The 27,133-nt window shown below is 51.5% G+C and overlaps 1 protein-coding gene across 17 annotated transcripts in view; it reads left to right on the top strand.

Moving 5' to 3' along the window:
* The window catches only part of WDR37 (WD repeat domain 37), an 89,284-nt gene that overhangs the window by 35,808 nt on the left and 26,343 nt on the right, over positions 1-27,133 (top strand). For 11 of the 17 annotated variants that reach the window (XM_072825960.1, XM_072825959.1, XM_072825961.1 and 8 more), the window contains 4 exons: positions 396-537; positions 10,940-11,074; positions 11,734-11,848; positions 22,705-22,765. In XM_072825960.1, coding sequence (XP_072682061.1) covers positions 396-537; positions 10,940-11,074; positions 11,734-11,848; positions 22,705-22,765 — 453 coding nt within the window. Of the gene's footprint in view, positions 1-395; positions 538-10,939; positions 11,075-11,733; positions 11,849-12,181; positions 15,527-15,825; positions 18,609-20,374; positions 20,396-22,704; positions 22,766-27,133 lie in introns of those variants that run through there. The other 6 variants (XM_072825968.1, XM_072825967.1, XM_072825970.1 and 3 more) reach the window with 4 other exon arrangements.

Genomic DNA, 27,133 nt, shown 5'->3' with positions numbered 1-27,133 from the left:
ATTAAAGATCGTATTGTACTAAGGGCTCCACATACCATATTATTAGACGTTACTCTGAGAGTGAAGAATTGAGAATTAATCTGTTCACACGCCTAGCCTTTTGAAGAGATTTGCCAGACTTTCCAACTGTCAGGATCAGGAAGTGGGTTCCACTCACACTCGTTTTCCTCATCCCTCTGAGTGCATGACTGAAAGGACTTGTAGTTCCTGAGGCAGAACCAGTCCCAGCGTGACCTCATGTGCTATTTTTAAGTGATTTCTTTCTTTTCACTGCCTTCATTTACTTTCACAGTGAGTATTAGCAGTAGAGACCATAAAGACTATTGTGTGATTCTTGTGTCTCTATAACTACCTGCAGGTGGATGATCTTGCATTTTTGTCATCTTTGGTTGTAGGGCATGACCAGGAGCTAACGCACTGTTGCACACACCCCACCCAGCGGCTTGTGGTGACCTCCTCCCGGGACACGACTTTCCGTCTTTGGGATTTCAGGGACCCTTCCATCCACTCCGTGAATGTCTTCCAGGGCCATACGGAGTGAGTCACAGTGATTTGGAGATCTCTCTCTAACTATTTGTGGAAAAGGTTTTATGGGTGGATATTAAAACTTTATTCTTAATTTCCAACTCCACTGTCTTCCAGAATGGCTATTCTTTTCCTAAATGTTTAGCTCCATTTGCATATTTGCAAGCATTTAGAAGACAAACTCACCAAAGTTCCCACAAGGAATGAGATGGCCGAATGGAGCAGTGGGGGAAGTTAGGAAATGCTCTAGGCGTGGTGGCACTCAGGTCCTCTGCTGAGAGGGCCTGGCCAGAGCTGGGGAAGACACACACACACCCCCGACCCTCGTCTTGTGCCTCCCTCTGCCTGGCCATCTGGTGGGCAGCTCAGACATAATCATTTCTTAACAGAGCATTTATTTCCTTCCAAAAACTTTTCTCCCGATGTGTCCTTTCCTGATAAATTACATGACCACCTTTCCAGTGACTCGTCCCATGGATGTCCCTATCCCCCCCACCCCTCCATGCCCCACCCGCTCCATGAGCAGGACTGCTGTCCTGTCCTACCTCCTGAATGTGTCTTGTCACCTGCTCCCCATGTCACCACACACCTGCTTCTCTCTGGCAGTGCCTGGCCTGCTTGAGTGTCTGCATGACCAGAAGAGCTCCCGCATGCCCAGTAAACACTTCTTAATGACTGAATACTTGCTTATTTGGCTGCTTGAAAATATAGATTTTCTTCATTCCTTCATAGGAAGCAGTAAATAAATCTGCTTTATGTGTTTGACATTAGAATACTAAGGTTCAACGTTCAGAGTTAATGAAATGTTCACAAGGAAACCGGACAGAGATTTTTTAAGAAGATTGAGATCGGGAAAGAAGCGTCTTGCGTCTGAGGTGCACTGTGGTGTTGGTGGTAGGCAGTAGCCAGCACATGTTGAAATCTCAGTGTGTTCAGAGAGCTTCCATGGCTATTTAATTGTGTTTTTTTTTTTTTTTCCTACCAGCTAGAATAACCATAGCCCCAGAAGAGAAGATCTCTATTTCTCAGTGGTTTATCCAGGGTGGCTCTTGCCATGTCCCTCTTTCATAGGTCTCGGCCACGGAGGGGACGGTTTCCTGTCAGGCGAGCCTGGACAATCTCAAGGGGCAGCCGTAGGGCTGGGGGTGGGCCAGAAGCAGCTGCCCTTCATCTGCATTTACGGTGAGGTTGCTCCAGGCCCAGAGGACGGGTGGAGCCATGCGCTGTCACTGGCACTCACGGCGACATGGGGCCCCGGCACGCATGGCCCTACCTGGAGCTTGCACTTCTCTTCTCCTGGGTGTTCTGTTTTGAGGAGTTTCAAGCATAAGTGAAATTGGGGGGAATACGGCAGGGACTGTCATGTTTCTCAGGTCAGTTTGACACTGGGGGTAGTTTAGCAGCTGGTGGGTATATGAAACAATGGCTGTTTTTGGAGAGGTATACTTAGGAGGAACAGAATTGATTATGAAAGGGTTCTTCTGGTTTGTTTTTCTCATGGAGTCAGGAGTGGCTCAGAGCAGGCCTGAACCTATCTGCCCCTGGGCCTCTTGCATCCAGATCCCCCAGGATATAAGTGGATGCTTCCATTCACTGTAGCTGAGGACCTGTGGGCTTCTGAGCAAAAATAGAATGTGTCCGAGCACCGGTCTTACTTAGACTGTATGTTTTCTCTTAGTCGAGTTGGGATAAACTCTAGCGTGTTTGTTGATGTGTTGTTACAGGGATAAGAACAAGTTCTCCCTTTGGTGCTGACTTCCCGTGGTAGGTGTCAGAGAAGGGAAAGTTTTACCTGTTGTTAAGCCTCTGGGTATTGGTAAGGCCTGGCCGGGGGCTTGTTGGCTGTGCCTGAGGACTGAGTCTGTCCTGTTCCCCCAGCCCTGGCCACGAGCGGGGGGCAGCCTCTGCTCCCACAGTGTGGAGAGACCCCGCACCGCGTGGTCAGCAGGTGGGGCTGCAGCCTGTGTCATCCGTACCAAGCAGTCCTGTGTTACGTTAGCTGAAGTCTCTGGAAATCCTGCAATTCAGAAAAGGAGGAGGTGGGACATTTATAGGGTTTTTAGGTGAGCCTGTCAGTAAAAAAAGATTGCTTTTTTTGGGTCTCTGGCATGGGTTCTCCAGGTGTGAGCTTATAGGACACATCAGTCCTACAGAAGATGGTCCCTGTGCAGGTGATGGCAGTGACCCACACAAGGGCTTGCTTTACTAGAACGCAGGAGCCTAAGTCCCAACCAAGAGCACAGGAGTGGCTGGTTTTGGCTGTGTTCAGTTTAATCCCTCACCTGTGTGGCTTCTCAACATATTAGGGGCTCCTGCCTCCCCTCAAACCCTTGGTCCCCCTGACAGACACCCCTGCTGCCCTCGGGTGTTCCTGGTGGCCACGGCTACCGTCGCAGACCCGAGGCTGCATTTCCAGCCTCCAGCAGAGCCTGTCACCGTAGGAAGTAAGTCAGAATGTTCTCTCTGGAGCTCGTTTTTATGCCTGCAGGGCTGTCCTCTTGTCGGGGAGCTAACTCTTGGTTTTCCATGGTGACTTCCTTGAGTTCTTTTAACCTCTTTCTTTTCTGAACATTAAAAGCGCAACTCAGCACACTGTTCTGAAGAGCTTTTCTGTTCCTTACTTGTTGGGGTCACCTGAAGAGTCGTAGGTGGAGTGTTCTTTCCGTGGATCATGGCTTAGGCAGAGGCAGTGTTCCTTAAAAATACATGACATGTTTCGTTTGGACCTGAAGTGAGTCACACTGTGCAGAGCTTACTATCCTAGGGCGTCTTTTCATCACATACTCTTTAGTAAGTATGTTATATTTTAAAGATTTTACTTATTTGAGAGAGAGGAAGATAGAGAAAAGCACACAAGGAGGGGGAGAAGGAGAAGCCAAGTCCCTGCTGAGCAGGGAGCCTGACGAGGGGCCGGATCCCAGGACCCAGAGATCATGACCTGCACTGAGGGCAGACGCTTAACTGACTGAGCCCCCCAGGTGCCCCCATATGTTGGTTTTTTTTTTAAGGCAAATTGTAAGGGTATAGGTTTCAAGACTATTGGCCTAGTTTTATAATTTGATTTCTCTAGGATCTGGGAGAGAGATATTTTTTCTTTTTCGTTTCATCTTACTGTTATCCTTGTGCTGCTATGTGGATTCTGTGCCTTTTTGTAAAAGGAGAGCTTGAGTGGGGCGCCTCACTGTAGGGATAGAATCAGTAGCCACATGGGTCCCCTTGAAGTCTGTGTGCCCTTGTTTCTGCTGGAGAGAGAGCAAGCTCCTTGACATAAGTTCTGTTTAAGGTTCGCATTGTAAACGTTTAGAAAGGACAGATCATGGTTTTTTACTTCTTGATATGATCCATTTCTGTTTTTCACTGTATTGTGAAAGCTCTTCATCATGATAGGAACGTTACCATAATAGGGTTTTACTTGCTGCAGCTGCGTGGCTGTGAGTGTTGGGCTCGCTGCCGGAGCACCGAGTTACGTGAAGATGAATTTTAGGTACTGTATGTAACACGTTTTCCTAATAGCAAGAATGGGAAATTATACTCTTCTTGGAAATAATAGAACTGTTAATTGAAATATTTTGGAACGTCAGGAATTTCAGCTGCTGGCAGTTTGTTTTCCTGTATTTCTGTCTTCATCAGGAGTTAGAACTGAAATCCAGTGCTTTTCATCTAAAATAATGAAATCCTTCTGTGTTCATGTGTGTGTCCCCTGACAGCATAATGCAGTAAGTGAGCTGTTTCAAGAGGGCTCGTGCTGTGAATGGTAGCCTGCCCTTCCCTCCCTGTACGTTGGCGCACACTCCCGGGGGCTGGGGCCCTGCACCCCCGGTCAGCGCAGCCGGACCCTGGCCATGTGGGCTGTGTATTCAGGGACATGTCTGCAGGGGGCCTTGATGGTAAGAAGACGTATCCTGAGGTTAAATCCACTAACTGTCCTTCCTTGGAGAGGAACACGAGAGCTGCCCATTTGGATTGTTCTCTAACAGAGGGTCCAGATTCCTCCCTCCTGGCACCACCGTTTCTCTGTGGTTTTGGTGGAGGCCCTCCCTTTCTGATGCTTTGTTTTGTTTTGTTTCGTTTCAATTGCTATACAAAGGGACTGACAGTTGAGGCAGTCACTGGTCATTAAGCTTCCTCCATGGGTGGCCAATGACTCCAGTCTGTACCCAGCTGACGGTATTCATAAGTGTGAATAAACTCTGAAATTAGCTCAACATGGGTAAAATATCTGAGAATGCAGAGTGTTTCTTTTTCTGTTTTGCTTTAATTCTTCCCATATAATGATAACTTTATCCTTCAAATGTGAGTTTTGGTATTTTCTTCTAAAGAAAACAAAATACCACATCTAACAAAATTTTCAAATATTAGATGAACAATAATGATTGCTTTAAAGTTAACACATTATTTGCTTTTACTCCCAAATACTCAGAGAAGATATTAAGTACTAAATACCAAATTCTAGGTCATATATGTATGAAGGTGAAAATAGCTTTGAATTTTGTGTTTTGCGATAAGCAATTTTTGAAGAGAGAAAGCATTTTGATAGTATGACCTTTTTTAAAAAAATTTTTTTATTCATGAGACACAGAGAGAGAGAGAGAGGGAGAGACACATAGGCAGGGGGAGAAGCAGGCTCCGTGTGGGGAGCCCGACATGGGACTCGATGCTGGGACCCCGGGGTCACACCCTGGGCTGAAGGCAGCACTAAACCACTGAGCCCCCTGGGCTGCCCGACAGCATGGCCTTTTTACCTGGGTAGTGGTTGATTTTAAGTGTTGGATTGTGTGCGTGGTCTGTGACGCAGGTTGTGTGCAGGCCCCTGGTGTGGGTAGGCGGCCGTCTGGTGACAGAACATGTTGGAGGCTGGGATTTGGGTAGGCTGCATGTGGTTTGAAGTACATTACCCTTGGTGATCACCTGTAAGCCCTTGTCCGAGAGGAGGAGGAGGAAGAGAAGGAGGAGGAGGAGGAGGAGGAGGAGGAGATGGAGACAACGACCTATGTGTGGTGCTACTTCGTTCCTCCTGGCACCGGAGGACAGCTCCAGAGGGCCTCTAGGGGGCGAGTGATGGTAGGAAGACGGGGCCTTCTCATGCCTTTGAGCCTGCACGCCTGTCACTGTTCTACTCCCTGCCTGTGTGCCTGGCAGTCTGATGTTGTCTTTTTTTTTTTTTTTAATTACGTAGTTTGGAAATAATTTTGAGGTTTAGCGAGTTACATAACTCCTGATCATGGGTGGTTGATAACAGTACCATAGAACCAGGGTTGGGAGAGATGAGGACCTCCCCAGGACGCTGCCCCAGGGGTCGTGGTAAGCTGTATTTTTGGAAGTGTCATTTGTATGAGTTAGTGCTTATTTTGTCATGGCGTCACGGAAATGAGGCAGGAGAGGGTCGTGAATACGGGGTGTGGCGTGAGTGGCTGCGTGGCAGCTCCGCACCTCACATTCACAGACGAGCCTGTGGTTTTCCTGCAGATGCAGCCGTTTTGCAGGTGTTGGCGTTTTGTGGAGAGATCTCGCAGTCTTCCTGCGTGAGCACCTGCACTTGCCCTTCACCCGTGGCTTCTAGCCTGTGCCTTGGGCCCCGGGAATTCACTTCACAGCCCTGTTGGTAGATTTAAAAGCTGTTTCTGATTCAGAGTACAGTTTTTAAAAATAAGAGGAAATTCAAGATTTATTTGCTCTTTTAAGTAAGTAAATAGTGAGTAAATAATATATATAGGTAACGTGTAAGTAAGCAAGCCCCCGTGGTTGAAGAGGGCTAAGAGGTAGCTAGTACAGACGTGGACTTGGGCCCGTTAGTGTGTTTGACAGCTTTGTTGTGAGCTATCACTTTACTTTTCCCTGAGATGATGTGAGAAAGAATCGTCAGGCTGTTAACACAGATGAAACCCTTTTGGCTGCACAGTCGCAGACTCCTCCAGACGGACCTGTGGTGTGTGTGGAGCGGCCTGCAAGTGTGGGCCGGGACCACCGAGTGATGTGTGCAGCGAGCAGACAGGGGGAGCAGCTGCCTGAAGGCAGAGCTGGCTTCTGGAAGGTGGTGCTGCCCGGGGTCTGCGCCTGGCCCCTGCCCCACGCTGCCAGGCCGGGCCTCTGATTGCCAGCCCCGTACCCGCACCCGCTCGCACTCAGCCTTGGCATCGGCCCAGTGGGTGCGAGTGCTGCCACCAGAGGAGCATAACACTCCATTTCCTTTCTGTCCTCAAGAGCTCCCCGGAGTGGTTTCTCCAGAGTCCCTCACAGACCAGGACTGTTTAAAAAAGATTTCAAGTGTGTGCGTGTGTGCATGCGTGTGTGCAGAGAGGGATTCTGGGTGTTTTTAGCAGTCTCCTATGTGCTGTGTGAGCCCCACACCTGGCGGCTCCTCATGCTCTGCACCTCAGGTTTGGTGTGTGCGTGTTTGGGTTGGCTTCCCTGGGAGAGCTTGTGTCTCCCATGAGCTGAGTGCTGACAGTTAGTACTCTTTGCAGAGTCCATGCAGCTGAGTGCTATGTCACTCAGTCCTGAGAACACAGCAGAATGCTGGTGCTTAGTCTAGAGAATAAACCATGTGCTGGTACTTGACCCAGTACTGACTGTGTGCTGCTATGCGCTGAGTCTGACGAAGCCTCCTCTGTGTAGAAGGCTGGGGCGCAGCATGTGCACACCTCCTGGGCCCGTGGGCATGACTGACACGGCCACGTGGGGAACGGGGTGCCTGTCGGGGTGGCTGTGGTCAGCAGTCCTGGGGCCAGCCTGGAGCACACAGACCCGGCTGTTGTCGAACACCGTCAGGGGTGTAATTGTGATGATGCTCTGGAGTTGCGTGTGTGGGCAGGCAGGCCGTGACTGCGCACTGCGGACACCGTGCTTGTGAGGATGGCGGTCGTCGTCCGTGTTGTGTCCTTGCCCCTGTCATTCTCCGGGGCTTCTCGCCGGACACACAGGACCGGGCACTGGGACTCGCAGTTCTGGACAGTTCCTGGCTCGGAGTCATGCAGCACAAGGGCTGAACCTTGGCTTGAGAGAGTTTAGTCTGGCTGAAGCTCAAGAAACTCGGGGCAAAGGTGGCTGTCACCCAGCCCCCGTTACTGCGACAGCGGGCATCCCGCGGCGTGTGCTAGGGAGAGGCCTGTGCCCCTGGTCCAGGCCAGCGCCTGTCCTGTTGGGCCTGTGAGCGCCAGGACCCTGGGACAGTAATCCTCAGCGGGTCAGGCCGACGCGGAGGGGCCTGTCGCCTGGGTCACTGTCCCATGCAGATACGGAGCTGTAGGCCATCAGACCGTGCTTGGCCATGGTGCTTCCAGGGCCTGGTGTTTCTTGCCCCTCGGAGAGTAAATCGTAAGCCTGATGAAAGGACACTGCTCGTCAGAGTGGCCAAGGTAGCAGCTGCTCGCTGTCGGGTGGGTGAGTTCTGGCGTGTTTTATGACATGCACATGCACACGTCTTGTTCCGTGCAGCCAGCGTCTGCATGTCACATCTGTGTTGCCTTCCTGTGGACCTGTGGCCTCGCCTGGGCGCACTCCCACTCACCATCCTGAGGCTCACTTGCACTCAGTCCTGGGCTGTGGGTGACCTCAGGCCCCTGCAGCCCAGTTTTCTGGTGGGAGTCACCCCCACCGTGGCGTGCGGGATGGCTGCCTCACCCGCTCCTTTAACTGGTGAAGAGGAGGGGACTCTTCACGCCTGTGACAAGTCACCGCAGACCAGGACCCTGCCGAGCCACGGCCCTGTGGTCGCGTCCGTGGGTGAGGCGGTGCGGCGTCCCCCTGACGTGCAGAGGCTGTAGCGAGCAGCCTAACCGGGTCCCGCACGGAGCTCCTGCTTGTGGACCCTGTTCTGGGAGCCCTTGATTTCCAGTCTGGAAAGAGATCCTGTGGGACACGATGGGATCTTCCTCGGAATGCTGTGATCTCGGCCTGCTTTGGTGGGTGTCAGCCACCGAGGGCTGTTGAGACGGGGTTCCCTCAGGGCACAGCCACCGGCCTCTCCTTCAGGCATCGGGCTCCTGATCTGTGAGCTCCCAGTGGCGTGTGCTCTAGAAGCTCATGGGTTGGGAGACCGGGTGGGGTGGTAGCAGCATCATTGAAACTGAGAAGCGGTTGCGGGGGAGGCGGCAGTGGTGTGGTGGCATGCCTTCCCGGCCCTCCCTCGCGGCCTTCCCGGCGGCATTCCTCGTGGCCCTCGTGGCCCTCCCTCGCAGCCTCAGCCTTCTCTCCAGCCTTGCTGGTGGCTCTGGGCCGCAGGGCTGTCGTGGGGGCCTCTCGGGGGCACAGCCGTGCTGGGCTCTGCACACATGCTCCGTGTGGCCGGGTGACCTGTGTCCCCCGAACAGCGCTGCCCCTGTGGCCTATGTCACCTGCTTGCTCCCCTGTCCTGCTTGGATGTAAAATTAGGGCTCGTTTGTGGGAAGCTCCATCTGAAACAGAAACGGGGAGCCGAGCAGGCTGCTGACACGGGCCGGGAAGGTGCGCCGAGGCGTCTTGGGTGTCCTGGGCCTCTTCTCTGAGCCATGCATTTGGGCAGATTGTTATGCAAAGCAGTCAGCGTCTCTGTGTGACTGGGAAGACAGCTGTTCGTCCTAATGAGGAGTGCTGGCATTGCTGTCTTTCCTTGATTGAGACCCACGGAGGGAGCGGAATGTTCCAGATCGGGCAGTGGAGTGCGGCGAGGAGGTACCGCGCTGTCAGCTGGAAGCACATGGTCGGCTGCTCTCGGCGACAAGATAAATGAGTTGGCTGGAGTTGGGCAGAGTCTGAGCTTTTCCAGTGAGCGGTCGTGGCGCAGCCGCTTCCCCATGGGACCGAGGCTGAGGGTGCCTTTCGAGCGAGTGCCCGGCGCCAGCTCTTCCCTTTGATGCCCCACAATACCTGTCAGGATTGTGATTTATTAAAAACCTAATGTCTTTCAGCATTTCATTAACATAAGGTGAGACAGTCTTTTGTGGAGACTTTTTTCATTAATTTAGCCGAGTGTTCGCGAAAACTTCACTTGGCCACGGCCCCCTGACAAGGCGAGTCTGCGGAGAAGTCCCCCGTGTCTGCACAGCTCGGCCAGAGGGTGAGGTCCTCAGAGCCTGCGGGGGCCCCTGCACCTGCCTGCGCCCCTCGTTTCCGGGACGGCCTGTAGATTGAAACTCGGAGTTGAGGGGCGCCCGCAGGGCGGGCTCTGGCTCACCCTGCCCGGGTCCCTGTGCGGCCCGTGTGGTCCCTCTGCAGTCTCAGTGGGACATTGTCCTCCACGCTTGTCCACCTGTGACAGATGGCAGGAGTTCCTTCTCTTACGGCTGCGTAGGAGCCCACTACCTGTCCACATGTCGCATCTTCTTTCCCCATGCATCTGCGACGGCCGCTCTTGTGGGTCCTGGGTCTTGGCTACTGGGAATAGTGCTGCAGTGAACGTGGGAGCGCAGGGTGCTCTTCAGGAGGCTGTTTCATTTCCTCGGGATGTATGCCCAGGAGTAGGGTTGCTGGGTCGTAGGCCAGCCCTATTACCTTCTTGAGGACCCTCCTTACTGTTTTCCAGATTGGCTGCAGCAGCTTGCATTCCCACCAGCAGTGCACGAGGGCTCCCCTTTCTCCACGTCTTTGCCAACATTTGGGTTTTTTCCTTTTTTTTTTTTTTTCTTTTCTTTTGATGGTAGGCCTTCTGGTGGGTGTGAGTGGGATCCTGTGGTTTGGTGCATTTCTCTCATGATCGGTAACGTTAACGGCCTTTTCCTGGGCTTTTTGGCCATTCATAAATCTTCCTGGGAGAAAGGTCTATTTAAGTTCTTTGCACCTTTTTTTTTTTAAAGATTGATTTGCAGGGCAGGGAGAGAGCAAGCGTGCACACGTGCAAGCAGGGGAGGGGCAGAGGGAGAGAGAGAGAATCTCAGGCCGACTCCCCGTGGAGCGCGGGCCCGATGAAGCTGGATCCCATGCCCTTGAGATCATGACCCGAGCCGATACCAAGAGTCCGTGCCTAAGTGACAGAGCCCCCCAGGCGCCTCTCTTTACACATTTTTAAGGTAGAGGTGGTGGTAGTGGTTGAGTTGAATAAATTTTTCTCCAGTGTTCTGATTAAACAGAGTTGGTGTGGATTTCTCTCTCCTTAATTTTCTGCTATCAGGTGTGATACTGGCATGTCCTGTCCAATCCGTGTCTTCGGGTAGCTTCTCTTCACTCCATTGCCTGAGGAGGTTGAACAATACGATGGACTCATTTCTAGTCTGCTGAGGAGAGGCTCGGTTTGCGCAAGTTTACCCTCACAGAGAGGTTTAAGCAGGAGGAGCAGTTAGCAGAGACCCCTGTCTGCCTCCACGTCCACAGCATCCTGTCCGCCTGCCTTGCCGGGGCCTCTGGCAGCGGGACCACGTGCTTGTTACACGGGTGGGGGGAACTCCTGTCTGTACCCTGCAACTCCCTGACGGTCTTCTGAACCTGTGTTCTTTACTTGCAGCACCGTGACATCTGCCGTGTTCACCGTGGGAGATAATGTCGTTTCGGGCAGCGATGACCGCACGGTGAAGGTCTGGGACTTAAGGAATATGAGGTCCCCCATTGCGACTATTCGCACAGACTCTGCCATCAACAGGTGATGAGAGCTGCTTGTTGTGCCTTGAAAAGGGTGCACTGTAATGTGGAGTCTCGTTCGTGTAATGTTAGTGTTTAATAGAGCCTTGGAAAAGTGGTTTAGACTCCTGGGGGAGGATGTTTTGGGGGGAGAGGAACATTCTTATTGATCCTCTAATGCAAATTTAGTTAGGTCCTGTATGCTGACACGTAAGTGTAAAATTAGGCTGGTGCAGTGAGCTTCCAGATTAAGAACGGGTCCCCTGTAGGGCCATGCTTGAGTTCCTGTGTAGTGTGTGCACGTTACGTGTGAGTCACGTGGTCTCTGTGCTCTGATGCTGCTGTTGGGTGTTGCCTGCTGGGTTTGCTAGTGTGTTTTGCCTTGAAATGTGAATGGTGTGGAGTCTCCTACAGGATGCTCTGTAAACTCAGACACGCATGCTGTCACTGTTTTGTATGTAACCCACATTTTTTTAAAGAAGATTTTATTTACTTATTCATGAGAGACAGAGAGAGAGAGAGTCAGAAACACAGGCAGAGGGAGCAGCAGGCTCCACGCAGGGAGCCCAATGTGGGACTCGATCCCGGGACCCGGGTCACACCCTGAGCCGCCGGCAGCCCCTAACCCATGGAACCACCCAGGTGTCCCTGTATGTAACCCAATTTATCTCTTATTTGCAGGATCAATGTCTGTGTTGGCCAAAAAATCATTGCCCTCCCACATGACAACCGACAAGTGAGGTTGTTTGACATGTCAGGTGTGAGGCTAGCGCGGCTCCCCCGAAGCAGCCGGCAGGTAAGTGTGCTCTTGATCCGCATGTTGACATCTCGGAGTCTGTGTCCTAGGTCACCATGGATAGAAACATGCTGCGAGCCCCACATCTGTCTTAAGTTGTTTTTTTTTTTTTTTTTTTTAAAAGAGAAACTAATTTTAATAAGATGTTAAATTTATACAGGTAGACGAGGTGATATAATTGCAACTATAATCAATATAACGATATTAAAGATTTTGTATTCTTGTTTTTACTTTGGATGCTAGATTTTCATTGGAAATACTTGATGTGTATTTATAGCTCATAAAATTTTTTTTTTTTTTTAATTTTTTTTAATTTTTATTTATTTATGATAGTCACAGAGAGAGAGAGAGAGGCAGAGACACAGACAGAGGGAGAAGCAGGCTTCATGCACCGGGAGCCCGACGTGGGATTCGATCCCGGGTCTCCAGGATCGCGCCCTGGGCCAAAGGCAGGCGCCAAACCGCTGCGCCACCCAGGGATCCCACAGCTCATAAAATTTGAAGTTGAAAGTGTTTCCCAATCTGAACTGAGAGTGTCGGGTTTTTTAAAAACTTGAATAAGATTGTTCAGTTCCTCACTCTCAGATTTGAGGGGCTGTTTGCACATGTGGTAGTGGTTTCCACGTGGGAAAGCAGACTTGGATCTTGGCAAGTGAAAGTGTACAACTGCAAGTGTGGTAGATGATGAGTATTGAATACGCAGAAGTGGTGGTGTGGACTCTGGGGCCCCTTTGGGAGGAGAACTCACTTCACCCACAACCAGGAGACACCTTTCCAACCAGGTCCAGGACCAGAAAATGCAGCTTTCTCGTGAGTCAGCTCAGCTGGTGCGTCGCAGGGAAGCGGGCCGGTGTCCGCGGTGCTGGCTGGACCGCCCACCAGGTGTCTGCATCCATGCTGGGAGTTGGTTGGTGCTCGGCTTGTGGTGCCAGCTCAGCCCTGCTGATGTGGGATCTCGGAGGGCCATCCGGGCCCCTGTCCTTAGGTAGCTCTGGGGCGGTTTAAAGTGTGGGGAGAGGCGCAAAGTGTGTGAATTACCAGCTCCTCCTTTGGGGAGTGGAGGTCACTGTGATAAAGACCCGTCCTCCGGCCGAGCAGCACCTCTGCAGGCTCCGTGCTCTGTGGGGCCCCACCCCACAGCCCCTGTTCTTTTGTCCTTTGGCCTCTGCAGTGTGTCACTGTGACACTGAGCTGTATGGCAAGCCCGTGCCTTCATGTGTCCCCTGAGCCTGTGGTCAGCGTGTCTGTGCCCCTCAGCGCCCACCACCCTTGCCACCCTATGGCCGCGGCTCTGCTGACCTTTGTGGGGACACCCTGTCTCATCTTCCTGCACAGCCTCACAGTACAGCCTGCAGGCCAGCTTAGCGGGTGAGGGCGGCTTTAGGAACTGTTGACCTAGGGTGTTTTCAGAGGACGATTATGAAGGGGTTCTGTCAACATGGAGACAGCTTTTATTTTTTTATTTTTTAGAGATTTTATTTTCATGAGAGGCACAGAGAGAGGCAGAGACATAGGCAGAGGAAGAAGCAGGCTCCATGCAGGGAGCCTGATGTGGGACTCGATCCCGGGTCTCCAGGATCACGCTCTGAGCCGGAGGCAGATGCTCACCACCCGGGCGTCCTGACACCTTTTCTTTAAGTGGCACCAACCTTTTGTGAAAGGCCTCTCATCTGTTCTCCCCTTTTAGGGCTTCTGTGCATACTGTTGGAAGTGGGTTATTGAACTTTTATTTGAGTACATGTCAGTGAAAACTACTCGTGAAGTTAGAGTATCTAATAGGAGCGTCACACCTGATAACAGGGAATTTCTCATGCTTGGTACCCGTGGAGAGTCTGGTGTGCCCCCACTGCATTGTTAACACGCTGGATCCCCTTGCGGAGGTGCCCGTGTTCCCCCAGTCTGTGTGCAGCGCGTGAGAGGTGTGCCTGAAACAGGGTTGTGCGTGTGTGGCTTCCTGACTTTGGGAAGATTTTCTTCAAAAAAAAAAACATGGAGTTCTAAGAGATGCCTGGTGGTATTTATTCCAGGGAAGTGATTTTATTTTTTATTTAAGATTTTATTTATCTATTTGGCAGAGAGCATGACATTTTTAGTTATTTGTAAACTTTCAGCCTTGTTGAGACTGCAGAATTTATTGTGTTTGGATTTGTTCTCAAAGCGTTGTGTTAAGTAGACTAGTCTTTAACATTAGTGAATAGCATGTCTCTGCGTTCTGAGCTGGTAATGCTTCCTCAGATACGCAGACGTGGTTTTCAGTGTCATAGAACCACAGCTGGAAATCCCTGGCTTCTTTCAGCTGCTGGGTTTAAAAAAGGAAACAAAACAACCCTTCTTTGAACTGGTAGCGAGAGAGGAGGTGGCTAACAGCGTAAACTTGTCTTACTTTGGGGAGAGTGTGAGTGGCATTTCCCAAAGTGTGTTTGAAGCAAGGTGAGCTCCGTAGGGTGCTGGGAGGGACAGAGCGGGGAGGCTCACATGCAGGTGAATGTGAGATGTGTACGGCGAGGACACAGGCTCCCGTGGTGGGTGTCAGCGCCCCTGCCGAGGCTGTGTACACTGTGACGAGGGAGGGCGTGGGCTTTGGGAGCCCTCATGCTCACAGAACCTCTTCGGACACGAGCCCCAGGCACGTCGGTGCGTGTTCAGGTGGTCCCTGGGAGATGGGAGGCTGGACTCCAAACCTGACTTGGCTTCCAGCTCTGTCCTGGGCGTGTGCAGACCCACGTTCTGGGTGCCAGGGGTTCTCTTTTCCATACCCACTTACTCAGCACTCATCTCAGTGTTTCTACTGTGAATGCCTTGAATTGAGTGATCATCTTTAACTGGTTCCTGTGCAGACTCTCGATTTTACTACCAGTTAGTGGATGCGTTGTTCCCTCCTTTTCTTTAGATTCGTAACGAAGAAGTGATAGAAGGTTGCTCTCAACCCTTTGTTACGTGGCCTTGCACTTGCAGTATCTTTATCGTGTGCCCTGTTGTCTCGTGTAGACAGCACTGTTCACATGGGGATGTTTTTGCGGAGGGAACTTTGGTGTCATTCTTTGGAATGTTTCTTTTACTTAATAAATTTGTCAGCTTCTCTTAATCCTGGTTCTTGTACTTCATTGTGTGATGCCCTAGTAGCAGCAGCACAGAGCGACCTTGTTAACCTGGAACGTATGCACACGTCTGAAGGCACTGCCCGTGTCTCTGTACACGTACACCACGTACATCACATTATAAACTTTGCTAATGATTTGCAATGATTTTTTTTCAACGTCCTGATATTTAGCTGGAATTCTGAAGGTGGCAGGAATTTACTTGAAAAGGCCATTTATTTTATCCTTGTTTTATTTGGTACCAAATATATTTCTCTGGGTCCCTTATTACCTGAGTTAGTTATTTGTTAAAATGGTCTTTGAGGTCTTTTTTCTTTTTTTTTTAAATTTTTTATTTATTTATGATAGTCACACATTGAGAGAGAGAGAGGCGGAGACATAGGCAGAGGGAGAAGCAGGCTCCATGCACCAGGAGCCCGATGTGGGATTCGATCCCGGGTCTCTAGGATTGCGCCCTGGGCCAAAGGCAGGCGCTAAACCGCTGCGCCACCCAGGGATCCCGGTCTTTGAGGTCTTTAAATGAGTTTTGTTTAATATGTTCCCAAATATTATGTAGCCTCATTAAAAAACTTCAAATTCATCATTTGTTCTTTTTTTCTGACCGTAATCTTACTTTTTTTTTTTAATGAATCCCAAAGTACTTCCGGTGTGCGTCTCCCTGATTTGATTTGATTATCTGTTCTGACGTCCCTTGCTTTGTCCCCGCGTGCCCACGGCGCGTCACTGAAGCTCGTTGCCATGCGGACTGAAGCTGCCTGTTCAGTTTTTTCCTTTGAAGTCAGTTGTGTTGAGTGGCGTAGTTGTTAACTTGGCTGAGGCTTTATGGTGCGGATGCTCCGGGAATGACGTACTAACTGTGGTTTGTGTGATTGGAAACAGGGCCACAGAAGAATGGTGTGCTGCTCGGCGTGGAGCGAGGACCACCCCATGTGCAATCTGTTCACCTGTGGCTTTGACAGGCAGGCCATTGGCTGGAGCATCAACATCCCTGCATTGTTACAAGAGAAATAAGGTTGCCGGCGTCCTCTGCGACGTAGTTGGCCATGGACCTGTGGACCGCTGCCACTTTTCTCATATTGGTCAAGCCCTTTTTGTGAGAGTTGCACCCTGGAAAGGGCGGTTTGTATGTTCTTTTCTCATTGTACCGAGCTTGCATGAAATGTACAGCAAAATGTATGGTCACATGTCTTATTTTCGTCTCGTGTGTGTGTCGGCACCCTCTGGTCAGTGGACATGAAGCCCCTTCCCTGTAGCACGTCGTGTGTTGTGAGTTCCGGGTGATTGACAGGTGACGGGAGGGCATTACGTTTGCGTGAGTTCAGTGTGAACCTGTGTACTTACTGTGAGGCGTACGCAGTCTGTGGCATTTCTGGAGTAATTAGACATACCTACCTTGTACTGGGACGGGCCCGGGGCTGCGTTTGCAGGGGCTGACAGATGGCGGGCGTGACGGAAGATTTCATGTTTACTTCTGTTTGAGGGTTTCGCATGTGCTGTGTGTAACTCAGCTTCACCTCTGTATTCTGGTATAGTTAATGTAAAATTTACCTGGAATTTAGAAGTTAACAAAAACAATGCCGACTTTGCAATGTTTGGAAAGTTTTTTTGAAAAGAAAATGTTTCTGCTCTTTTTATAGAAAATCATTTCAATCTCCTGAGGTCTCAGATTAGCAAATTCAAAAATAGGATGATTCTCATCACTGATTTCAGATATTAAGCAAAATTTAAAGCACTTTAGTTTATAGCTGTGGTTATAAACAGTTTTTAGAAGTTACAAATGAGTTATCCAGTGAATGTGACTTGAGCTTTTAAGAAGACCCTGCCTGCTACCTGAAGACAAAACCTTATTTATTTTCTACACTTTGGTTTGCATATTACTAAATGAGTTCACTTCCTTGGTGGTGTTTGAGAGCCAACAATGCAAATAAATGAGTACTACCTCAAAAATCAATGTATTTGGAAAACGGAGTCTCACTGTTGCCTAGCTAGAGCACTTTTGACTTATAGCTGGAATGCCGAATTCAGTTAGGAGGGGAAGGAAGACAATCACAGCAGGCGCATCCGAGGAGGAAAGCTCTCACATTAGCTGACAAGGTGGGAGCCGAAACCATGCTTCGCGGGGTACCAAGGTGCTCCTGTTTCGGCAGCTGGGACACCTCTCAGTGCCAGTCCTTTCACTGCCTGGGCGAGCCTGTCACTCTTGCCTTCTTAGGCGTTACTGTCGTCTGGTGTTCGTGAGTTTGTTTCTTGCTCAGTTATGGTTTTGATAAAGAGCCATGTCCGTGTACTGCCCTCCTCTTTTTAAGTCTTTGTGTCCACTTGGAGAGGCACAGAGGGTAACAATGACAGCAATCACGGGTGCCCCCCACTCCAGGTGGTGACAGCTGGTGGAGCACCATTCGGCGAGGTGTGATGTCGGCAGAGCATGCGTGCTGCCCACGGGCCTGCGTGAACGCGCCTCGCCTCAGGCTCCTCTGCTTAGGTCCTACGTGCGGTAGCTCATCTTAGGAGCTTCAACCCTGAAGTATCTGGAGTATTCTGAAATGACCTACATAGTCTGGAAGGGAAGAAGGGCCAGGAGAAACCCATCGTGATGTAGTTAGAGCTGAGGTTGCCAACTAGACCGAATGACAGACAGATGCTTGTGAGCAGCTGTCTTCCCAAAGCCTGGCACCTGCTCGCGTCACATTGGGAACATGGGCCGGAACATCTGTGTCCCGCCCCCGCTGACCCGAGTGCCCCCTCCCCCGCGGCGGCGCCCCAGCGGCTTTGAGACAGTAAGCTGAGCGTCCGTGCTTTTGGGCTCCTGTTGGATTTTAATTTGAATGTCTGGGTGTCTTAGAATCATTGTCAGGAACACTGAAAAAGGTAAACAAGCAGATCAAACTTAAAAACCAGATCTCTGCCAGATTAAAAACATTTGAAGCTTTTAACTCCCTTTCTGATGTTCATTCAGTGCTCTGCGGCCCAGCGCCCTCTGCGCGGCGCCCGCCCGGCAGCTGCTCACCTCCTCCCCACTCCGCCCTCCCCTCCTCAGGGCGGGCCTTGTTGTGTGTGCGTCAGTTCTCAGGATAGGGCACCTGCTGCTCACCTGCGCAGCGGCCATTCAGCTGCTCCTGTGACCTTCATGGCGGTGTTGTCCGGAGTCCCGGAGATTTGGGTTAGAGAGTGCGTGTGTGTGCGTGTGTGTGAATGTGTGGGAGTCTGTGCGCGGAGGTACCTGTGTGGCTCAGATTAAGTCCCGTGATCAGCCACACGCAATCTCATCTGAAATAGTGTTTGGAAATGGGAGTGGTTTTGTCTTATATGCTCACGTGTCCAGAATTTCATTTAATAATGGAAGGAAAATGTGTGGTTACTGGAAAATGTGTACTGATAGAGAACTTCATAAGAACTATGTTGTTGGACAAAACAGCACTCTTCCTCAACCACTGCACATCAGTTTCTGGAGAGACAAAAATTCTGTACATATTTTGGAATTTGAAGAATCCTATGTAAATCATTTGTTGCTTAAATCTGTGAAATACAAGTTTCTTTGGGGGGAGTATGCATTTATAAATGTTGTGTAGAAGCAAGTGTTTTTATTGTATTGATGTAATTGTTTTTAAGTGTTGAATGTCTTCATTGCAATATGAAATTCATTAAAAATCCATGTTCCATAATCACTGTTGTAAAAGTTTTATTTTATCAGGAGTCTCTTTTTTTTTTAATATTTATTTTCAAAAATGTTTTGCTTTGGTTAAATACCGGTAATGGCTGCTAAACACCACAATGATGTAGGAGTCAAATTATAGTATTGCCCACTTGAAAAGTTGTGACTTTAGACTTAAAAGATGAGTTTTGTTCTATTTCCTGTCTGTCCGTCAGGCTAACGTGAAGTGACAGGTAATTACGCTTCTCCATTCCAGCATCACCGCCCCGGCCGTTTCTGGAGGGAGTTAATGATTTGATATAATAATGCAGGTGCGGCATTGTCCAGGTTCCTGAGTTTCGGGAGACGCTTGTCTTGTTCTTAACGACAGTTAAGCTTATTTGAAAGTTTGCGACAACTGCAGTTACAGGCAGTAGGCCGTGTTCACCCCCTGGAGACTGCGCATCTGGATTGGCCCTTCCTTCTTACCCCGTGGGCGAGGCGTGGCAGCAGGTGTGGGAACCTCGGGAGGTGTGGGAGGTGTCCGTAGGTCTCTGCCTGCGGCGCCCCCTCTTCAGACTGATTGGGCTCGCTGCCTTCGTTCAGTCCCCAGATTACTTCTCTTTCTTATCTTAGAACATGTGATGGTTGTCCAGTTTTCACAGTTACATGTAGAAGTTTACCTATTAGTATAAAGAGTTACGGAGGTGGGGCTCCTGGCTGGCTCTGTTGGAAGAGTGTGCGACTTTTGATCTTGGGGTCATGAGTTTGAGCCCCACGTTGGGTGCAGAGATTACTTAAATATTTTAAAAATCACAAAGGCAAAACTTCTATTGCTGTAATTTAATCAGAATGCCTCTAAAATGTGTCTCGCTTACTATGCATAGATTTTTCTGGTTTCTCTTAATTAATAGGTTACTTCAGAAAATGAGAACACCTCGATTGTTCTATGTCATGGGTGGTATATGGTCCGTGTGGTGGGAAGAAGCTGAGAATGAAATCACATGCAAGTGTTGAGTAGTTTGTTTTATTTTATTTATTTATTTTTAAAGGATTTTATTTATTCATGAGAAACAGAGAGGCAGAGAACCAGGCAGAGGGAGAAGCAGGCTCCATGCAGGGAGCCTGACGTGGGACTCGATCCCCGGCCCCCGGGGTCACACCCTGGGGTGAAGGCGGCGCTAACCGCTGAGCCACCCGGGCTGCCCCTGTTGAGTAGTTGAAAGCTAATTTTATGAGAACATTTTAAAGCGTTTTAGTCACAAATTAGATTAGGCAGCTTGGGGGCTGTGGGAGCTGTGTGAGGTGCAGGTGATGCCGGCGGGCTTTGTGGGTTCAGGAGGGTCCCCACCGGGAAACAGGGCCCCTAGCACTCGGCACTGTGCCCCTCGCCCTGATGCGGGCTGTGGAGCAGAAGTCGGGGTGTCTGCAGTTGCTTTGAGCTGCGGGGGGCCGGGAGGAAGGAGCCAGGCCCGTGAGCTCATGTCGCCCTCTCTCAGGGGTAGGGTCTGGTGAACAAGGGTGGTTCTCCCCAGAACTCGGGGTGCTGAGGGGATGACAGTCACGGGGGGGGGGGGGGCTTTCGAAATGGGCTAATGCCGACAGAGACCTATGGGCTGCAGCGTCCGGACGGAGGGGCTTCAGTTTCTATTTGTCTTAAATACACAGAGTAGGACTTCGAGGGTCACCACAAAGAAGAAAAGAAGGAATGACTACAAGTGATTACTGTAAGGGGGTTGGGAAGTGTAGTAAGTAAGAACCGGAACAGAAGTAGTTTTTTAGTAGTTTTTTTAATAGGTGTAAAATTTTGGAACCATCGCAGTCCATCACCCAGTATTTGAAAATTTTCCGCTTGATGCTAACGACAAAGACAAAAGGTGCCGAGTGGGGGACATCCGACAGATGAAATCACCCATGGAAAGACTTAAAAACTTCAATAAACACATTGAAAGCGGTAAAGTGAGAGACCCCTGTGCACCAACAGGAAGAGGCGATGTTGTAAATACGTCAGTTTTCCCCATGTTGACAAGATGATTTGATGCTATTTCAATGCAAATCACCCCTGAGTTTTTTTTTTTTTTTGTAGAATTGGGCCTCTGATTCCTAAAGTTATGTGAGGCAAAGGGCAGGGATGATGAGGTGCCAATGAAACGAGGGGGAAGGGGGGAACCGGGGTGCCCCTTGAGCCTGGCAGGGCGGTGGCAGGTGGTGTGCGGGATTCGCTTGGGACGGAGGAGTTGACCAGTGAGGTGGGACACACGTCACGGTGATTCAAGCTTCTCTGAAAACGTCACGTGTTTAAAGTCACACGGAACAGAAATGAATCCGGTGCTGCCTCACACCAAACACAGTCCGGGCCGCATGTGAAATAAAAAGCATTAACCCAAAATCTAGAGCACATTTATACGACGTTGTGTTTGTTAGCTCTCCACAGACGATGCGTTGACCGTACTGGGAAAGATGGACACGTTCAGCGACGTTCAGGGTACAGGTTCGTAGCCGTGTAGGACTAGGACAGCCTCAAAGAGGCGAAATGACAAACCGCAGGTGGTCGTGGCCGCGTTCGTAATCCACGGAATTCCACATTCCCACCAGAGAGTCGGGACTGGGCGGCAGGAGTGATTAGGTGTGTCACCAGGGGGAAACCTTGGATAGTCAACAATGAAATAAATGTAGAAATTAAAAAAAAAAAAAAGTTAAGGCAAAATGGAAATGCCATTTCACAACTATTAGATTTGGGAAGGAAGCTCTGCGACGTGGGTTCTGTTGGGACCTACGCGTACTGGCTGGGATATAAAATAGGACAGCAAACAGGAAAGCATGACGTGAGCGGTCGTGCGAGTGCCCCGGGCCCCCGCTGCCCGAGGGGTCTGTGGGCACCCTGCTTGTGAAGCGGGGTGGGTGGGCCCTGTGCACGCAGGAGCAGCTGACCCAGGCTGGGGGCGGACACCGGGGACCCGAGAGCCACAGAGGACTCATGCCCTGGGGCCGTCCCGGAGCACAAGCCAGCCCTGCCCCACGCAGTTAGGTCCCGTGTGTGGAACATGGGAGAACAAACTCCCCGTCGTGGGCGGTGGACAGTGGTCTCCGGGCGGGCCAGCTCGCACACGCACAGCCCACGCGTCTGTAAGGCGTCGTACGGCCCTTCTGTTCACGGGGCTACGTTACGCAGTTGAAGCGTCCTACAGAAAACGCTAAAGAGGAGGAGCTGTTGCAAGGGTGGGTGAGGGCATATGGTGATCAAATCGGGGAACTGAGAGATTTTTGCCCGTGTCAAGGTCGGGCTTCTTGCTTACCCGTATTTTACTCACTTCACGCCCTCGTCCCTCTTCCACTTACAAACACGCAGCTGTATTTTTCTGCGATGACCGATTCCTCAGCGTGTATGTTCCGTGGGAGGGAAGACAAAGCCAATTTTGTTCCAAGATAATGTTCTCGGAAAAAATACCCACCAAGGAAATTGTCAAAAGGCGGCAGCGTTCCACGGTGTCGAAATTGTGTTGTTTTCAAATACATTTCGGAAATCCCAGCTTTGAAGTGGGAAATGCAATAAGCATTTCATTTACCAGGTGTGATCATAAAGCAATAAAAGTAGCTTTCTTATGTTGCTCATAAATTGGGACTGAAGTAATTTCAAATCCAGGAGACGGTCCAAAAACCATATTGTGTAAATGGCCACACACCAGAACAAGCACGTTTATTCTCACAGTCTGTGTTTTGGTGGAAGCAGCGCTTATTTGTCCAGGTGGGTAAGTTGTGGTATATCTGTTAAAAAATATAATCATTTTTTCTACAGTGCATGTGTGTTACAGAGGTCTTGTAGCTCTGAATTAATTTTCAATAAATAAAAATAAAATTGGGACGCCTGAGGTGGCTCAAGTCCGTTCGGCGCCCGACTCTTGGTTTCAGCTTGGGTCCTGATCTCGGGGTCGTGAGCTGGAGCCCTGCCCGGGTCAGGCTCCACGCTCAGCTCGGCTCCCCCCCCCCCCCCCCCAGATAAATAAGATGAAGAATAAAAATCTTGGGGTAAAGTCTATTTTTTCTTTTGCAGGGACAAAAGTAGTTGTAGATGTTCTGTAATCAACCCCTAAGTGTTACATGAAGCTGATGTGATTTTCTCTTAACAGCGGCTTCATTGCGGGATAACTGACGCGACGCCCACCGAGCGCACATACAGTGTAAAGTGCGGTAGGTTGTGACATATTCAGCCACGAGGTCCCCAGCAGTCACCGTCCGCTCCGCCCCCCGGGCCCCATCTCCGGGGACCGCCAATCCGCTTTCTGTCGCTAAAGGATGATTTGCATTATCTAGCATCTCGGAGCAGTTCACTCGCAGCGTGGGCCCTGATCGTTGTCCCTGTCCACCAGAGCTGTGGGGGCCTAGGCCCTGTCTGGTCATTGCCGAGCGTTGCAACAGACGCCCGCGCCCCGTGTGCGCCCCATGTGCACCCCACATCCCTTACGGGCTGGCTGCGCACCGGCAGAGGGGCCCGCCGGAGACTTCTGGTTTCTGCCCTGACCCGTCAAGAGCCCGGGAGTCCTGCCCTCCCCCTGTCTTCCTTCTTAATGACTAAAAAAGGCAGACAGACTCCCGTCCAGGCCCCTCAGATCCGTCAGAGACTTGAGGTCGGGGTTGGGGACACAGGCAGAGGCCGAGAGTCACCGTGTGGAGCAGAGGCTGCGCAGCAGGAGTCAGGCGCTGAGGACGGGCAGGCTCCCATGGTGAGGATCAGAGGGCCCCCTTCGCGCCTGGGGGGCCGTGGGCAGCATAGCGCCTCTGGGTTCGCCACTGAGCCGAGCGGCCTCCAGCAGGGACATCGGCTCCTGAGAGAAAGGCCTCCCGGAGCCACCGCCTGTCCCACGGAGGGGACGGCGGCCGAGAAGTGCTTGAGGTCCCCGCCCAGGGCTCAGGCCCCTGTGAAGTGGCAGCGGGTGCGGGTGCGGTGGGAGGCAGCTGCGGTAACGGGGCCGCCGTGGGAGGACAGTGGGGACGGTGAGCGGGGCACCTGCAGAAGTACTGGGCCCAAGAACCCCTAATGGGAACAGATGCTTTGAGAGACCCGACCCGGCCGAGGGACAAAACCCCAAGAAGGCTTTCCGGTTCGTCAATAGAAACTTCCCAGATGGAAAAGCAACGAGAAACCAGAGTTAAAGAAGCAGAACAGGACGCCCTGGCGTTGTGGGGCAATCGCAAGAAGGTGTGACACACAGGGGACAGGGAAGGGAGCAGGAGAAAGATTTGAAATATGCATCATTGAGACTTTTCCAAAATTAATGACACAAACCAAACCACAAGTCAAGGAAGCTCAGGGAATATCCCAGGTGAATAAGTGCTAAAAGGTCAGGACTGTGCACGTCAAGTGAAAACTACGTGACATGGGGCCCGGCTGGCTCTGGCGGGGATCTCGGGGTTGAGAGTTGGAGCCCCTGTTGGGTGTAGAGATTACTTAAAGGTAAAATGTTTAAAAAGCAAGCAGACAAAAAGTACTGGAGGACACTAAAGACAAAGAGCAGATGTTGCAAGGAGCTAGAGAAAGCACACTCCACCGACGGGAGCAGTGATGGGAAGCACGCAGGCCACAGGAGAGCGGAGCGGAAGTCTCGAAAGGTCAGAGCCCCAGTCCCAAGTTCTGTGTCTGGAGAAGCTACCCCGTGGGGGTGAGGGAAAGGACAGCGTCTCTCCAACAAGCACAAACGGGAGCATTTGTGATTCATCCTGCAGCCTGCAGGGTTTCCCGGACTCGCCTGCTGTTTGTTCTAGCAGAGTTTTAAGTAGATCCCGTCGGACCCTCTGCACAGGCCATCCTGTGACTTCCTCGCCTCACCTTGCTGCATTGGTGGGAGCCCAGCGCGGCATCGAAGATGCCGGTGGGCCCCTCACCCCGTCTTGCTTCTGATGCGAAGACACTCGTGTTTTGTCATGAGCTTCCGCGTGAGCAGTGCTTCCACATGCGCTTGCTTCCTTGGAGGGACTCCTCGTTGATTGTCGAAGGGTTTTTCTCCCAAGTGCCATTTTATGTGTTTATTGAGATAATCTATGATTTTTCTTTTTTAGTTTGCTGATAACAATGCTTTATATCGATGAGTTTATTTTTTATTTCTCTGTTTCTGTAAAGATTTTATTTACTCATGAGAGACACACAGAGAGAGGCAGAGACACAGGCAGAGGGAGAAGTAGGCTCCCTGCAGGGAGCCCAGTGGGGGACTCGATCCTGGGACCCCGGGGTCACGCCCTGAGCTGAAGGCAGACACTCAACCACTGAGCCCCCAGGTGCCCCTATATTGATGGATTCATATGAATGTTAAACCAACCTTGCATTTTTGGGACAAACCCTATTTTGTCATAATGCATTATTATTTATATCACTGGGCTTGATTTGCTATTACTTTGTTGAGGGTTTTGGTGTCTACGTCAATGAGAGATACTGGTCTGTACTTTGTATTTTTGTACTGTTGCCTGGTTTTGGCACTAAGGTAATGCAGTCTCATAGAATGAGTTTGGAAGCCTTCTTTTTCAGTTTTCTGGAAGACTTTTTGTAGAGTTGCTATTATTGAGTTTGCTAGTGAGGTCATGGCCTGGAGTTTTCTGTGGCTTTGTGTGTGTGTGTGTGTGTGTGTGTGTGTGTGTGTGTGTGTGTCGGGGGGGATTTGTCCACTATAAATTAAGTTTTACAGGTAAAAGAGTGTCAGGTGATTAGTCTGTGCCTGAATAAGCGTTCATGGTTTGCGTTTCAAGAGCGTGTGCACCTTATCAGAGCTGTTGGGTTTATCGGCCTCACCGGCACGTCCCTAGGCCTCCCTCATCATCCTTCCATGTCTCTGGAGTCCGTGCGAGTAACACTGGCTTTCCCTCCCTGCCTCTATTGCCACATCGGTCGCGTTCAGCGCCCGGGGAGGCTGCCCCACTTTCCCAGAGTCCGGGGATCAAGGTGTGCACGCTTTGGGGCCCTGATTCTGCCCGTGTGAGCTGCTCTGTCGCTCCTTACAGACCCTCCGGGTCCCAGTCCCAGTCCTGGCCCTGCTGGGAGGCTGTTGGGGGTGCTCACCACCCATGCAGCGGGGACCCGTGCGTGCAGGTGGGGCGCTGCAGCGGCATTTCACTGCGTGTGCAACAGCGGGTGCAGCACCCTTCATATGCACAGGTTCCACCGAGGCTTGTGGGTTCCAAGAGCTCGGCCTCGCTCGGGACATGCACTGGGGCCTTGCACGGCTGGGCAGGCAGGGTGCTCGCTGGGCCTGAGGGCCTCTGGTCACGGCAGCTGGAGTGCCTCCGACCCCTGGCCCCGGCCCCCTGCCCTGACCCCTGAACCCGGCCCCTAACTCTCCACCCCTGGCCCCCAACCCTCGACCCCCAGCCCTGGCCCCCTGCCCCGACCCCGGTCTCCACCCTGGCCCCTGACCTCTGGCCCCAGACCCTCTACCCCTGGCCCCAACCACCCCGACCTCCGGCCCCTGACTCTTGACCCCCCAGCCCCGGCACTGCCGTGGGAGCCTGCGGCCTGTCCCCGATGCCCGTCCCATGTCCTCCTTCCAGACTCCTGTGTGTGAGCTGGGCAGACACCACCCCGACCGCGGCCACCAGCTCTCTGAGCCGTGGGGTGGGTGCCACTGCTCCAGGCTGGTGGGCACGTCCCAGGCCCTCGTCCCTGAGACAGGAGGCACAGACGTCATCCCCGCTCTGGGCCGTCCTGGAAGGTGACAGACCCCGTCCTGGCTGAGTCACCGTTGTCCTGCTGCCTTGCGCACCGTGACCGTGGCCCCCCTCGGCTTCCCCACCCGCTGTGACGGCGTCCCCGTCCCGTTGGGCCTACAGGCGGGTCGTGACGGTGAGTCTGGCCGGGGGCCCGTGCGTCGCAGCACCAGCAGTGATGACACTCCAACCTCGCCCTGAGAGCTGCTGTGGTTGCGCTTGCACCTGCGTGTCTGGGGCCTCACTCCGCGGTTTCACTCTGGCCCAGTGATGCCTCATGGCTTCCGAGCGCAGGGTGCCCCCCCTCCACGGGGCAGGGAGCTTGGCTTTGGGATAAGCCGCTGTGACCACCCAGCTTGTGCGAGGGGCAGCGCTACTGCCACGCAAGCAGCTCCCCTCGCACCTTTGTTCACAGAACTAGAGAAAATCCTGATATTTGTATGGGACCGCAAAAGACCCCGAAAATCAAAAGCAATCTTGAGAGAGAACAAAGCTGCAGGCATCATGCTCCTTGATTTTTTTTTCCTTTGTATTTAGATCTTTAACGATGTACAACAGAATATAGAGCAAACGAAAGAGACTGATTTCCATGACTAGGTGTTCCTCGTGTCATCCTAGAGCCGGGCTGGAGGGAGAGGCCGTTCTCCAGAGATCCGAGGTGGAGTCGGTGCTGGGCTACTGTACTGCAGCCTGTTTCTCCTCCACTCGTGTGCTGGGAAGGGACCAATGATTTCTTAAACTGATGACTGTTTGCTAGGGGGCTCTAAAATCCTGGGTAGCGGAAGGCTGTGGTCCAAACCAAGCCAAAAGGAACAGGCTGAGCCAGGGGAGCATAGTAACTGCCTAGCAGAAGGGGCAAACTCAGCA

The sequence above is a fragment of the Canis lupus genome, chromosome 5, assembly GCF_048164855.1.
Source record: "Canis lupus baileyi chromosome 5, mCanLup2.hap1, whole genome shotgun sequence".
Taxonomy (NCBI): Eukaryota; Metazoa; Chordata; class Mammalia; order Carnivora; family Canidae; genus Canis; species Canis lupus.
The sequence above is the reverse complement of the archived record's forward strand: the minus strand, read 5'-3'. Positions and strand labels throughout refer to the sequence as shown.